The sequence below is a fragment of the Tachypleus tridentatus genome, chromosome 2 (assembly GCF_004210375.1).
Source record: "Tachypleus tridentatus isolate NWPU-2018 chromosome 2, ASM421037v1, whole genome shotgun sequence".
Lineage (NCBI taxonomy): Eukaryota > Metazoa > Arthropoda > Merostomata > Xiphosura > Limulidae > Tachypleus > Tachypleus tridentatus.
In genome coordinates this window covers 148,684,959-148,701,685 of record NC_134826.1, presented here as the reverse complement: position 1 = coordinate 148,701,685, position 16,727 = coordinate 148,684,959, and the positions used below count along the sequence as shown (strand labels likewise).

General features: G+C 32.0%; 1 protein-coding gene across 1 annotated transcript in view; it reads left to right on the top strand.

Annotated features, from left to right (window-relative positions):
• LOC143245637 (uncharacterized) overlaps window positions 1-16,316 on the top strand; it is a 77,902-nt gene extending 61,586 nt beyond the window's left edge. Inside the window, exons 5-7 of the mRNA XM_076491987.1 lie at window positions 14,814-15,062; window positions 15,849-15,932; window positions 16,104-16,316. Of these exons, the coding sequence (XP_076348102.1) occupies window positions 14,814-15,062; window positions 15,849-15,932; window positions 16,104-16,316 (546 nt within the window). The remainder of the gene's footprint in view (window positions 1-14,813; window positions 15,063-15,848; window positions 15,933-16,103) is intronic.
• The last annotated feature ends 411 nt before the right edge of the window (window positions 16,317-16,727 follow it).

Genomic DNA, 16,727 nt, shown 5'->3' with positions numbered 1-16,727 from the left:
AAAACAACGAGAAGTGGGTGAGAAAACACTGTTTGAAAATAACGTGAAAGTGGTGAGAAAATATTGTTTGAAAATAACGAAAGTGGAGAAAATATTGGGAAAACAACGTGAAGTGGTGAGAAAAATATTGTTTGAAAAAACAACCTAGAAGTGGTGAGAAAATACTGTTTGAAAATAACGTGAAGTGGAGAGAAAACATTGTTGGAAAATAACGTGAAGTGGTGAGAAACATATTTTTGAGAAGTAATGTGAAGTGATGAGAAAATATTACGTGGAAAATAACATGAAGTGGTGAGAAAACATTGTTTGAAAATAATGTGAAGTGGAGAAAATATGTTTAAAAAACAACGAACGGTGAGAAAATACTTGTTTGAGTAAACAACGTGAAGTGATGAGAAAATATTGTTTGAAAATAACGTGAAGTGGTGAGGAAAAATATTGTTTGAAAAACTCACGCGAAGTGGTGAGAAAATATTGTTTGGAAAATAACGAAGTGGTGAGGAAAATATTGTTTGAAAACAACGTGAAGTGGTGAGAAAATACCGTTGGAAAAATAACGCAAAGTGGTGAGAAAAATATTGCTTTAAAAATAACGTGAAGTGGTGAGAAAACATTTGTTTGAAAATAACGTGAAGTGGTGAGAAAAATATTGTTTGAAAATAACGTGAAGTGGTGAAAAACAACACTGTTGGAAAAAAACAACGAAGTGGTGAGAAAACATTGTCGAAAAAACAACGAAGTGGAGAGTCATTGTTGGAAAATAACGCGGAAGAAAACATTGTTGGAAAATAACGTGAAGTGGTGAGAAACATATTTTGAGAAACAATGAAGTGGATGAGAAACATTTATTGGAAAACAACATGAAGTGGTGTGAGAAAATATTGTTGGAAAATAACGTGAAATGGTGAGAAAATACTGTTGAAAACAACGCAAAGTGAAGTGAGAAAATATTGTTTGAAAACAACGTGAAGTGGTGAGAAAACATTGTTGGAAAATAACGTGAAGTGGTGAAGAAAATATTGTTTGAAAACAACGGATGAAGCCAGGAGAAAACACTGGTCGGAAAATAACGTGAAGGAAGTGGTGAGAAAATATTGTTTGAGAAAACAACGTGAAGTGGTGAGAAAAATTGTTGAGAAAATAACGTAAAGTGGTGAGAGAAAATATTGTTTGAAAATAACGTGAAGTGGTGAGAAAATATTGTTGGAAAATAACGTGAAGTGGTGAAGAAAATATTGTTTAAAATAACGTGAAGTGGTGAGAAAATTACTGCCTAAAACAAAACAACGTGAAGTGGTGAGAAAAATTGTTTGAAAATAACGCAAAGTGGTGAGAAAACATTGTTGGAAAAACAACGTAAAGTGGTGAGAGAAAATATTGTTTGAAAATAACGTGAAGTGGTGAGAAAATATTGTTTGAAAATAACGTGAAGTGGTGAGAAAATATTGTTTAAAAGTAACGTGGAAGTGGAGAAAATACCGTTTGAAAATAACGTGAAGTGGTGAGAAAACATTGTTGTTTGAAAACAACGTGAAGTGGTGAGAAAAATACTGTTTGAAAATAACGAAGTGTGGAGAAAATATTGTTTGAAAATAACGTGAAGTGGTGAGAAAAAATATTGTTTGAAAATAACGTGAAGTGGTGAGAGAAAATACTGTTGGAAAAAAAACGTAAAGTGGGTGAAGAAAACATTGTTTGAAAATAACGAAGTGGTGAGAAAATACATTGTTGGAAAATAACGTGAAGTGGTGAGAAAATATTGTTTAAAAATAACGTGAAGTGGTGAGAAAACATATTTTGAAAATAACGTGAACTGGTGAGAAAATATTGTTTGAAAACGAACGTGAAGTGGTGAAAAAATCTACTGTTGAAAATAACGTAAGAGTGGTCAGAAAATATTGTTTGAAAAACAACGTGAAGTGGTGAGAAAATATTGTTGAAAATAACGAAGTGGAGAGAAAATATTGTTGGAAAATAACGTGAAGAGGTGAGAACATATTTTGAGAAGTAATGTGAAGTGATGAGAAAAATATTATTGGAAAATAACATGAAGTGGTGAGAAAACATTGTTGGAAAATAACGTGAAGTGGTGAGAAATATTGTTTTAAAATAACGTGACAGTGGTGAGAAAATACTGGTTTGAAAAAATAACGTGAAGTGATGAGAAAATATTGTTTGAAAATAACGTGAAGTGGTGAGAAAAATACTGTTTGAAAACGACGTGAAGTGGTGAGAAAATATTGTTTGAAAATAACGTGAAGTGGGTGAGAAAATACCCTGGTTTGAAAAAAACGTGAAATGGTGAGAAAATATTGTTTGAAATAACGTGAAGTGGTGAGAGAAAATATTGTTTGAAAATTACGTGAAGTGGTGAGAAAAGTGTATTGTTTGAAAATAACGCGAAGTGGTGGTGAGAAAACATTGTTTGAAAATAACGTGAAGTGGTGAGAAAATAATTGTTGAAAATAACGTAAAGTGGTGGAGAAAAATATTGTTTGAAAACAACGTGAAGTGGTGAGAAAATATTGTTTGAAAATTACGTGAAGTGGTGAGAAAATATTGTTTGAAAATAACGTGAAGTGGTGAGAAAATACTGTTGGAAAATAACGTGAAGTGGTGAGAAAATATTGTTGGAAAATAACGTGAAGTGGAGAGAAAATATTGTTGGAAAATAACGTGAAGTGGTGAGAACATATTTTTGAGAAGTAATGTGAAGTGATGAGAAAATATTATTGGAAAATAACATGAAGTGGTGAGAACATATTGCTGGAAAATAACGTGAAGTGGTGAGAAAATACTGTTTGAAAATAACGTGAACTGGTGAGAAAATATTGTTTGAAAATAACGTGAAGTGGTGAGAGAAAATACTGTTGAAAACAACGTAAGAGTGGTCAGAAAAATATTGTTTGAAAATAACGTGAAGTGGTGAGAAAATATTGTTGGAAAATAACGAAGAAGTGAGAAAACATTGTTGGAAAATAACGTGAAGAGGTGAGAACATATTTTGAGAAGCGAATGTGGAAGTGATGAGAAAATATTATTGGAAAATAACATGAAGTGGTGAGAAAACATTGTTGGAAAATAATGTGAAGTGGTGAGAAAATATTGTTTAAAAATAACGTGACGTGGTGAGAAAATACTGTTTGAAAATAACGTGAAGTGATGAGAAAATATTGTTTGAAAATAACGTGAAGTGGTGAGAAAATACTGTTTGAAAATGACGTGAAGTGGTGAGAAAATATTGTTTGAAAATAACGTGAAGTGGTGAGAAAATACTGTTTGAAAATAACGTGAAATGGTGAGAAAATATTGTTTGAAAATAACGTGAAGTGGTGAGAAAATATTGTTTGAAAATTACGTGAAGTGGTGAGAAAATATTGTTTGAAAATAACGTGAAGTGGTGAGAAAATATTGTTTGAAAATAACGTGAAGTGGTGAGAAAATACTGTTGGAAAATAACGTAAAGTGGTGAGAAAATATTGTTTGAAAATAACGTGAAGTGGTGAGAAAATATTGTTTGAAAATTACGTGAAGTGGTGAGAAAATATTGTTTGAAAATAACGTGAAGTGGTGAGAAAATACTGTTGGAAAATAACGTGAAGTGGTGAGAAAATATTGTTGGAAAATAACGTGAAGTGGAGAGAAAATATTGTTGGAAAATAACGTGAAGTGGTGAGAACATATTTTTGAGAAGTAATGTGAAGTGATGAGAAAATATTATTGGAAAATAACATGAAGTGGTGAGAACATATTGCTGGAAAATAACGTGAAATGGTGAGAAAATACTGTTGGAAAATAACGTAAAGTGGTGAGAAAATATTGTTTGAAAATAACGTGAAGTGGTGAGAAAATATTGTTGGAAAATAATGTGAAGTGGTGAAGAAAATATTGTTTAAAAATAACGTGAAGTGGTGAGAAAATACTGTTTGAAAATAACGTGAAGTGGTGAGAAAATATTGTTTGAAAATAACGTAAAGTGGTGAGAAAATACTGTTGGAAAATAACGTAAAGTGGTGAGAAAATATTGTTGGAAAATAACGTGAAGTGGTGAGAACATATTTTTGAGAAGTAATGTGAAGTGATGAGAAAATATTATTGGAAAATAACATGAAGTGGTGAGAAAATATTGTTGGAAAATAATGTGAAGTGGTGAGAAAATATTGTTTAAAAATAACGTGACGTGGTGAGAAAATACTGTTTGAAAATAACGTGAAGTGATGAGAAAATATTGTTTGAAAATAACGTGAAGTGGTGAGAAAATATTGTTTGAAAATTACGTGAAGTGGTGAGAAAATATTGTTTGAAAATCCACTGATTATTTAGAGTATCCCAATATTTGGTTATGGATACTGTTGACTAGCTGCTTTATTTTAGTTTATCAGTTCGTAATTAGTGACGGTGAAGACAGATGATTGGTATACACGAATTTCCTGAACCAAAAAGTAAAAGTTTTGTGTCTCCGTCTATCGGGAGCTATACAAAACAAAATTAAATCAAGGTTTCATTTTTAATCCTGATCATCATATTCCGAGAACTTTTATTTCCTATTCTGGATATTTAGTGTATAATTTCAGTATCAATATATGTTCTTTTTAATTTTCTGTCTGAATTTGATTTTAAAGTTGTTGTGAGTTTTTTTTATGGTAAAGCTTAGTAATGAGCGATGTCCATCGTTAGGAATCGAATGCTGTATATTACTGCTACAGTCTGTAAACATACCACTACACCGCCGGGAAACCCGAACTAAACACCTTAAAAATTAAACAACTGTTTATCAAAAGATTTATCAACTGTTACATAGGTTTGTTTTACAAGTTTAGAATATAATATCTCTAACTGGAGATTTATCAACTGTTACATAGTTTTGTTCTACAAGGTGTATAATATAATATCTCTAACAGGAGATTTCTCAACTGTTACATAGTTTTGTTCTACAAGGCTTATAATATGATATCTCTAACTGAAGATTTATCAACTGTTACATAGTTTTGTTTTACAAGTTTAGAATATAATATCTGTAACTAGAGATTTATCAACTGTTACATAGTTTTGTTCTACAAGGTGTATAATATAATATCTCTAACAGGAGATTTCTCAACTGTTACATAGTTTTGTTCTACAAGGCTTATAATATGATATCTCTAACTGAAGATTTATCAACTGTTACATAGTTTTGTTTTACAAGGTTTAGAATATAATATCTCTAACTGGAGATTTATCAACTGTTACATAGTTTTGTTCTACAAGGTTTATAATGTAATATCTCTAACTGGAGATTTGTCAACTGTTACATAGTTTTGTTATACAAGGTTTATAATGTAATATCTCTTACTGGAGATGTTTCAACTGTTACAAAGTTTTGTTCTACAAGGCTTAGAATATAATATCTCTAACTGGAGATTTGTCATTACATAGTTTTGTTCTACAAGGTTTATAATGTAATATCTCTAACTGGAGTTGTTTCAACTGTTACATAGTTTTGTTCTACAAGGTTTATAATATAATATCTCTAACTGGAGATTTATTAACCGTTACATAGTTTTGTTTTAAAAGGTTTATAATATAATATCTCTAACTGGAGATGTTTCAACTGTTACATAGTTTTGTTCTACAAGGTTTATAATATAATATCTCTAACTGGAGATCTTTCAACTGTCACATAGTTTTGTTCTACAAGGTGTATAATATAATATCTCTAACTGGAGATTTGTCAACTGTTACATAGTTTTGTTCTACAAGGTTTATAATATAATATCTCTAATTGGAGATTTGTCAACTGTTACATAGTTTTGTTCTACAATATTTATAATGTAATATCTCTAACTGGAGATGTTTCAACTGTTACATAGTTTTGTTCTACAAGGTGTATAATATAATATCTCTAACAGGAGATTTGTCAACTGTTACATAGTTTTGTTCTACAAGGTTTATAATATAATATCTCTAACTGGTGATGTTTCAACTGTTACATAGTTTTGTTCTACAAGGTTTATAATATAATATCTCTAACTGGAGATTTGTCAACTGTTACATAGTTTTGTTCTACAAGGTTTATAATATAATATCTCTAATTGGATATTTGTCAACTGTTACATAGTTTTGTTCTACAAGGTGTATAATATAATATCTCTAACTGGAGATGTTTTAATTGTTACATAGTTTTGTTCTACAAGGTTTATAATATAATATCCCTAACTGGAGATGTTTCAACTGTTACATAGTTTTGTTCTACAAGGTGTATAATATAATATCTCTAACTGGAGATTTGTCAACTGTCACATAATTTTGTTCTACAAGGTGTATAATATAATATCTCTAACTGGAGATGTTTCAACTGTTACATAGTTTTGTTCTACAAGGTTTATAATATAATATCTCTAACTGGAGATGTTTCAACTGTGACATAGTTTTGTTCTACAAAGTTTATAATATAATATCTCTAACTGGAGATATTTCAACTGTTACATAGTTTTGTTCTACAAGGTTTATAATATAATATCTCTTACTGAAGGTGTTTCAACTGTTACACAGTTTTGTTCTACAAGGTTTATAATGTAATATCTCTAATTGGAGATGTTTCAACTGTTACATAGTTTTGTTCTACAAGGTGTATAATATAATATCTCTAACAGGAGATTTGTCAACTGTTACATAGTTTTGTTCTACAAGGTTTATAATATAATATCTCTAACTGGAGATGTTTCAACTGTTACATAGTTTTGTTCTACAAGGTTTATAATATAATATCTCTAACTGGAGATTTGTCAACTGTTACATAGTTTTGTTCTACAAGGTTTATAATATAATATCTCTAATTGGATATTTGTCAACTGTTACATAGTTTTGTTCTACAAGGTGTATAATATAATATCTCTAACTGGAGATATTTCAATTGTTACATAGTTTTGTTCTACAAGGTTTATAATATAATATCTCTAACTGGAGATGTTTCAACTGTTACATAGTTTTGTTCTACAAGGTGTATAATATAATATCTCTAACTGGAGATTTGTCAACTGTCACATAATTTTGTTCTACAAGGTGTATAATATAATATCTCTAACTGGAGATGTTTCAACTGTTACATAGTTTTGTTCTACAAGGTTTATAATATAATATCTCTAACTGGAGATGTTTCAACTGTGACATAGTTTTGTTCTACAAAGTTTATAATATAATATCTCTAACTGGAGATATTTCAACTGTTACATAGTTTTGTTCTACAAGGTTTATAATATAATATCTCTTACTGAAGGTGTTTCAACTGTTACACAGTTTTGTTCTACAAGGTTTATAATGTAATATCTCTAATTGGAGATGTTTCAACTGTTACATAGTTTTGTTCTACAAGGTGTATAATATAATATCTCTAACAGGAGATTTGTCAACTGTTACATAGTTTTGTTCTACAAGGTTTATAATATAATATCTCTAACTGGAGATGTTTCAACTGTTACATAGTTTTGTTCTACAAGGTTTATAATATAATATCTCTAACTGGAGATTTGTCAACTGTTACATAGTTTTGTTCTACAAGGTTTATAATATAATATCTCTAATTGGATATTTGTCAACTGTTACATAGTTTTGTTCTACAAGGTGTATAATATAATATCTCTAACTGGAGATATTTCAATTGTTACATAGTTTTGTTCTACAAGGTTTATAATATAATATCTCTAACTGGAGATGTTTCAACTGTTACATAGTTTTGTTCTACAAGGTGTATAATATAATATCTCTAACTGGAGATTTGTCAACTGTCACATAGTTTTGTTCTACAAGGTGTATAATATAATATCTATAACTGGAGATATTTCAACTGTTACATAGTTTTGTTATACAAGGTTTATAATAAAATATCTCTAACTGGAGATGCTTCAACTGTTACATAGTTTTGTTCTACAAGGTTTATAATATAATATCTCTAACTGGAGATGTTTCAACTGTTACATAGTTTTGTTATACAAGGTGTATAATGTAATATCTCTAACTGGAGATTTGTCAACTGTTACATAGTTTTGTTCTACAAGGTGTATAATATAATATCTCCAACAGGAGATTTGTCAACTGTTACATAGTTTTGTTCTACAAGGTTTATAATATAATATCTCTAACTGGAGATGTTTCAACTGTTACATAGTTTTGTTCTACAAGGTTTATAATATAATATCTCTAACTGGATATTTCTCAACTGTTACATAGTTTTGTTCTACAAGGTTTATAATATAATATCTCTAATTGGATATTTGTCAACTGTTACATAGTTTTGTTCTACAAGGTGTATAATATAATATCTCTAACTGGAGATGTTTCAATTGTTACATAGTTTTGTTCTACAAGGTTTATAATATAATATCTCTAACTGGAGATGTTTCAACTGTTACATAGTTTTGTTCTACAAGGTGTATAATATAATATCTCTTACTGGAGATTTGTCAACTGTCACATAGTTTTGTTCTACAAGGTGTATAATATAATATCTTTAACTGGAGATATTTCAACTGTTACATAGTTTTGTTCTACAAGGTTTATAATATAATATCTCTAACTGGAGATGTTTCAACTGTTACATAGTTTTGTTATACAAGGTGTATAATGTAATATCTCTAACTGGAGATTTGTCAACTGTTACATAGTTTTGTTTTACAAGGTTTATAATATAATATCTCTAACTGGAGATGTTTCAACTGTTACATAGTTTTGTTCTACAAGGTGTATAATATAATATCTCTAACTGGAGATATTTCAACTGTTACATAGTTTTGTTCTACAAGATTTATAATGTAATATCTCTAACTAGAGATTTGTCAACTGTTACATAGTTTTGTTCTACAAAGTTTATAATATAATATCTCTAACAGAAGATGTGTCAACTGTTACATAGTTTTGTTCCACAAGGTTTATAATGTAATATCTCTAACTGGAGATTTGTCAACTGTTACATAGTTTTGTTCTACAAAGTTTATAATGTAATATCTCTAACTGGAGATGTTTCAACTGTTACATAGTTTTGTTCTACAAGGTTTATAATGTAATATCTCTAACTTGAGATTTGTCAACTGTTACATAGTTTTGTTCTACAAGGTGTATAATATAATATCCCTAACTGGAGATTTGTCAACTGTTACATAATTTTGTTCTACAAAATTTATTATATAATATCTCTAACTGGAGAGGTTTCAACATTCTTGAGAAATTAAATTATGATGAGCATTGATGATTGTATTTATTTCATCTGGAAATCGGGGGAATTGTGAGTTCAAGGACTTTGTTTTTATAATTTCTGCACCCCAGCGGCACAACAGTATGTCTGCAAACTTTCAACGTTAGAAACCGGGTTTCAATACCCATTATGTCCAGAGCACAGAGAGTACATTGGGTAGTTTTTGGCTTAACTAAAACATAAATTTATAATTTCTGACATATATTTTATCTGTATATGTGTATTTGAATATATACTCTTTCGATCAGTAATTAATGCCTAATGTTTTAAAACTTACCAATCAAGAGAGTTTGATATTGTTTGCAATTTGCGAAAAATGAAACGAAAGAAGAAAGAATACACGAAAAATGCACATATATTGAGCTTCCTGTTTTAAAAAATATCATAGAGACCTGGATTCGTTACATACGACCCTTAAACAAATATGAGAAAATATTTTTTGTTTTATAATTCGACATATTTTTAACATTATTCAGTGACGTTAATTGTATAAAGAGAACTGTTTTCCTTTCTGTCATATTGCAAAGAGAAAATAATATGAAAAGCAAAATTTAGAGTGTAAAAGTAAAAGACAAAAAAAGTGACTTTTAAAACCAAAGTTGAACCTTAAGCTTAGAGTTTCACGTCGCAATTTCAGAAGTTACAAAAGCCGCAGAAGTTTCTGGAAATCTTGACATCCAGACATTTGAATCAACCAGTCAGGTTTGTCTGAATGTTTTGCTTATAAAGCAAAAGTACGACAATCTTAATAAATATGGTTGTTTAGGTGTGATCAAAATATGACATTCTTAATAAATAGTGTTGTTTAGGTGTGATCAAAATGTGACAGTCTTAATAAATATGGTTGTTTAGATGTGATTAAAATATGACAGTCTTAATAAATATGGTTGTTTAGGTGTGATCAAAATATGACAGTCTCAATAAATATGGTTGTTTAGGTGTGATCAAAATATGACAGTCTTAATAAATATGGTTGTTTAGATGTGATTAAAATATGACAGTCTTAATAAATATCATTGTTTAGATGTGATCAAAATATGTCAGTCTTAATAAATATGGTTGTTTAGGTGTGATCAAAATATGACAGTCTTAATAAATATGGTTGTTTAGATGTGATTAAAATATGACAGTCTTAATAAATATCATTGTTTAGGTGTGATCAAAATATGACAGTCTTAATAAATATGGTTGTTTAGGTGTGATCAAAATATGACAGTCTTAATAAATATGGTTGTTTAGGTGTTACTAAGGGACACCGAAAGAAAATAAATAATTTTGCCACCGGTTCGGCATGGCCATGTGGTTAAGGCACTCGACTCGTAATCTGAGGGTTACGGTTTCGAATCCACGTCCCACCAAATGTGATCGCCCTTTTAACCGTGGAGCCGTTATAATATTTGTTTACTCTCACTGTTCGTTGGTAAAAGAGTAGCCCAGGAGTTGGGGGATGGGTGGTGATGACTAGCTGCCTTCCCTCTAGTCTTACACTGCTAAGTTAGGGACGGCTAGCACAGATAGCCCTCGAGTAGCTTTGTGCGAAATTCCAAAAACAACAAACAAAACAGGCGACAACTCTCACCTACAAGGCTCCACTGATATAGAGAAGGTTTTTTATTTGATAATTTTTAAAAATATATTTTCAAACTTTTTCTCTCTTTTTGCATTTTCTTAATTTTGGTTTGTAAACCTCTTATGGGGTAAAAAGAAACCTTGACAGGGGTTTAGTTTAGAGAGAGAGAAGTCTGATGAATTCCTTCTCCAACAGGGGTGTTCAGGAACGTTGTGGTTCATCTCCGTCCCCCGTTCATGGAAGTTTATTTACCTGTACTTGGGAGTTTTCCTAAATTTTAATTTGGCTTGTTTGAGGTGGTGAAGTGAGGTCGGGCAGTATGAAAATGTCGGGTGAGAATTCTGAGTGAGACCAAGGCGGCACAAGAGAAGTAGGCCAGGCCGAAGCCTGTACTCTTTGTTTGTTTGTTTGTTTTGGAATTTCGCACAAAGCTACTCGAGGGCTATCTGTGCTAGCCGTCCCTAATTTTGCAGTGTAAGACTAGAGGGAAGGCAGCTAGTCATCACCACCCACCGCCAACTCTTGGGCTACTCTTTTACCAACGAATAGTGGGATTGACCGTCACATTATACGCCCCCACGGCTGGGAGGGCGAGCATGTTTAGCGCGACGCGGGCGCGAACCCGCGACCCTCGGATTACGAGTCGCACACCTTACGCGCTTGGCCATGCCAGGCCAGCCTGTACTCAAAAAAGCCGAACGGCAGACGAGACGAAACATCAAGTCAAACGGCACATTTCTGGGCCGGGCAAGGATGTTGCCTTGGCTGGAATCTAAAGAACCAGTGCCTGAGAATTAGTTGTGAGGAGGAAACGGGACTACCCCGAGTAAACCCACTTTCATGGCGCCGAATAATCTACCCTGATCGTGCCCGGAAGTAGCTGGAAAAGGAAAACATGGTTATAAATTCAAATTGTAATAGAACACGTGTGGCTTATGGTAAGAATGTGAAGGTAGCTGTTCAAATGGTGACTTGGAGAACTATGATCTTGTAATGCGAACTGACATATCCCAGTAGGTCTGGTAAATCCTGTTATTGAAGCGAAAAGGCTTAATCGGCAGATCTAGGGTGGTTGGTTTTCATGACATAATATTCTTCAATTTCGTTCTTGAGTGTATCATGTTCATCAGTGTCGTTATGGGGGGGATCCCCACAACGTGCTTAAATGGCGCTACGCCCTTGCTAATGAATAATAAATCCGATAAACTTATTGTTTTTAGTTAACATGTTAACATGACGATAAACTTATTATTTTTAGTTAACATAACGGTAAACTTATTGTTTCATGTTAACATAACGGTAAACTTATTGTTTTTAGTTAACATGTTAACATGACGATAAACTTATTATTTTTAGTTAACATAACAGTAAACTTATTGTTTCATGTTAACATAACGGTAAACTTATTGTTTTTAGTTAACATGACGATAAACTTATTATTTTTAGTTAACATAACGGTAAACTTATTGTTTCATGTTAACATAACGGTAAACTTATTGTTTTTAGTTAACATGACGATAAACTTATTATTTTTAGTTAACATAACGGTAAACTTATTGTTTCATGTTAACATAACGGTAAACTTATTGTTTTTAGTTAACATGTTAACATGACGATAAACTTATTATTTTTAGTTAACATAACGGTAAACTTATTGTTTCATGTTAACATAACGGTAAACTTATTGTTTCATGTTAACATAACGGTAAACTTATTGTTTCATGTTAACATAACTGTTAGTAGCATGTTAACATAACTGTTAGTAGCATGTTAACATAACTGTTAGTTAACATGTTAACATTACGGAAAATTAGTTGCTTACACATTTGCTTGAATTGGTCTCTGTATTTGTTTTATTGGTCAGTTATGTGTGTGTGATCTAATCATTAATGTGGTTTTATATTTGTGATCTAATCATTCATGTGGTTTTATATTTGTGATCTAATCATTCATGTGGTTTTATATTTGTAATCTAATCATTAATGTGGTTTTATATTAGTGATCTAATCATTAATGTGGTTTTATATTGGTGATCTAATCATGAATGTGGTTTTATATTTGTGATCTAATCATGAATGTGGTTTTATATTTGTGATCTAATCATGAATGTGGTTTTATATTTGTGATCTAATCATTAATGTGGTTTTATATTTGCGATCTAATCATTAATGTGGTTTTATATTTGCGAACTAATCATTAATGTGGTTTTATATTTGTGATCTAATCATTAATGTGATTTTATATTTGCGATCTAATCATTAATGTGATTTTATATTTGCGATCTAATCATTAATTTGGTTTTATATTTGCGATCTAATCATTAATGTGGTTTTATATTTGCGATCTAATCATTAATGTGGTTTTATATTTGTGATCTAATCATTAATTTGGTTTTATATTTGCGATCTAATCATTAATGTGGTTTTATATTTGTGATCTAATCATTAATTTGGTTTTATATTTGCGATCTAATCATTAATGTGGTTTTATATTTGTGATTTAATCATTAATTTGGTTTTATATTTGTTCTCAGCCCATTATTTTAAATGTTCATTGTACTTGAGGTATTTTCCAATTTTTTTCTATTCGCTTACATTTTCTTGCATTTTTCAAATATTTTCCAATACGTTCTCTTGTCCACCATTATTGTTATTTGCTTACAATTATTCCACAACACATTTCTTTACGTAAGTTATCCGTCACTCCTAATTCACTTCTTATTTTCAAGTATAATTATTTGTTTCAGTTATCATTATGTTTTTGTTATGTAACAATTTCCCAACAGGTTTCTTTGCGTGAATTATCCGTCATTTTGGTTACATTTTTACTCTGTTCTTCAGCGGTTTTGTTCGTATCTAATAATATCTCATCACTCCACTGTTTAAGTCTTCTCGGTATGCTGATTTTGTCAATACATCCCACTGATAATTGGTGTTACCAGTTCTTTCTTCAGTCTGCTAGTGATACTGGTTATTTTCCAACTTTTACTGTCTTTAGATTTATGGATACTGCTATTCTTTAGGTCAATTTGCTTGTGTAATTAATAGAATTTTCAGTTAGACATTCCCAATTTGTCTGTTTGTTTTGGAATTTCGCACAAAGCTACTCGAGGGCTATCTGTGCTAGCCGTCCCCAATTTAGCAGTGTAAGACTAGAGGGAAGGCAGCTAGTCATCACCACCCACCGCCAACTCTTGGGCTACTCCTTCACCAACGAATAGTGGGATTGACCGTCACATTATACGCCCTCACGGCTGGGAGGGCGAGCATGTTTAGCGCGACGCGGGCGCGAACCCGCGACCCTCGGATTACGAGTCGCACGCCTTACGCGCTTGGCCATGCCAGGCCAGACCTTCCCAAACAATTCGTGATTGTACAGTTTTAAAAACATACTTTAAATTTAGCCAGCCGGATTAGAATTGAGGTGGATAGTAAATGTGTACGAGGCTTGTGATTAGGAAACAGCGTTGATTATTATTAAATCATCTTATCCATTCTTTTATTATTGTATTTTTATGAGGGATTTATTTTAATAAGTGTGTTATTGATTAATGTTTTCTTATATCAAAGTCGATGAAGCGTCGCTGTCGATGTTACTAACCTATATGATTTTTTTAACCTAATTATTAATTAATTTTTACTGTTTCGTTTATTATTATTTTATAGCCACTATCTGCCCATTTGTTTTACTCTATTCGTTCTTATAACGTTAAAAATTGTGTTTCGATACCTGCTAATAGCATACATAGCCTTTTGTGTGGCTTTATGTTTAAGAGAAAAAAAAACCCAAACAATGTTATTCTGTTTCCAAAGTGCTGCCATCTTCAGGGAAGTCTTAAAAAAGGGATTGTATTTGATTACTGTAGCTTTCTGAACAAAAAAAAATCTCGAGTTCAAACTCTTAGTACCCTAACAATCTGTCCCGAAAGAATTATAAAAGTATTTTCTGTGTTCGTATCATGAGTTTACTAATCATTTTTTCTGTATTATCTTCAAACAAATTTGTAATTTTTCCCAGTTAAATATTTTCGAAAACATGACAGAAGAAAGACGAGAAGACGAGTTCTCACAAAACCGTGAATTGATCGAGATAAAAGAACCTAAGAATGTCGAACATACAGTGGAGAAGAAGTGTCGTAAGTTATTTGAAATTTCCAATCAAACCGACCAAGAAAAAAGCTTTTCAAAGATAAAAACATCTTCGCTGAACCACGTAGAGAAACAACTAGCGACACCTTTAGACGAACTTACAGGCTCGGCAAAGAATGTTGGTCAATCCATCAACGACTGAAGGCAGAAGAACTATACATACCATTGACTGTATTACAGAGGTAAGCAAAATATTCTGATGGACATTGATTTATGACTGACTGGAACAAGTAAACATATGTGCAGCTAATACTTCGTTTAAGATATGTTATCAGTTTTTGCCGGATTGATTTTAAAATGCAAACCTGCCTAATGGAAACAGTGTGTAGATTTTAAGCATTAAATTACTGCAGCGTTATCTGACAGAAATACATCAAAGATTTGATAAATGAAGACGTGATCGTATTACACAAACCTTGATATCTATAATTACTTTAAAATCCATCGACTATTTCAACTGTTCCAGCTTCAATTTAAACCCACTCCGTTTTCTTTTCTCAAAGAGGGAAAATATTATAAGGAATGTTTTTTTCTCATAAGTTTTGTAAAATTATTTTACAGAAATAAGTACGTTATATTAAAACGATTATGAATAATTGCCGATTATCTGTGGCGCCACATCTACATCCTGAGAATGGAGAAAATAAAGTTTTCCTAAACGAGAAACTGACGCGATACGGGAAAATCGTGATCCCTATTGCAAATCTACATGTAAACAGGATAAAAATTTCGCGAAGTTGAGGGTTGCACATCGCGTAATAAAAAGTTTTCTCAGTATCATATAAGCAATAGTTTCATTATAGTATGATGATGATGAAGGGTATGTAACAGCCCTTTTTGACGCAAAATCGTCATTCACTAAAATCATAGCAGGTGAAGAAGAAGGTATTCCTTGTACTTAAAGGCACTAGAAAACAAAGGAATATGGATCAACTCGGGTACTAGGACCATTCAGAAAGAGACCTGCAACAAGTGTATCCAAGGCAAGGCAAGTAAAATGCGATATACTGTAATAGGGAAAAGCCATTCGAGTTCCCCGGGCAACTGTATGCAACGTAATCAAGAAGGGTTTTGGTCTGGAAACGAGGTCGACAGGGTATTGGTTCACCAATGAAAGACTTCCATTTATACTTTTCATTCGACCTTCTCATACCTTAAGCAGCTGGAGAATGAACTTGGTATTTATCCTATTACAATCGAAGATTATGCACTCGAAATGTTGAAACGGACCCTGGGAAACAGTGGTTCTTGTACACTAGGAATCATTACCGGAGGAGTGGTGTGCTTTGAACTGAACATCCTTATGACAGAGCTTATATTGAAAATAGAAACCACTCTAAAGGATTACCGTAAAATTACAGTTGTCAGATAGAATACGACTGAACTTAGCGACACGAACTGTAACGAAGAGACGAGGTTCCGAAATGTTTTAACATAACGTACCCAACCCTGTGAAAACTTCTGTTGTCACTATCCGCACGAGATGTCTACCGATTTTTGTCACTAGTTCCATCATCTTGAAACGACAATAGCGGATATCAGGTAGTACAGACATACGAGTACGTGCTTTGTATTTACGTTGGGAAAAACCTTTACGCTAGATAAGTGAAGTGAACAAAACAGTCATTGGCCACAATTTAATTTTTCAAGTTATACAGCCACACAAAAGTGGTTGTAATAAATAAACCTTGTATTCTGAAAATTGTGTGATATCGAAGCTAAAGTTCACTGTCATATAAGCCCAGTTTATCCCTCGTTGGTTAACCCGTGTTCAGGGTTACCA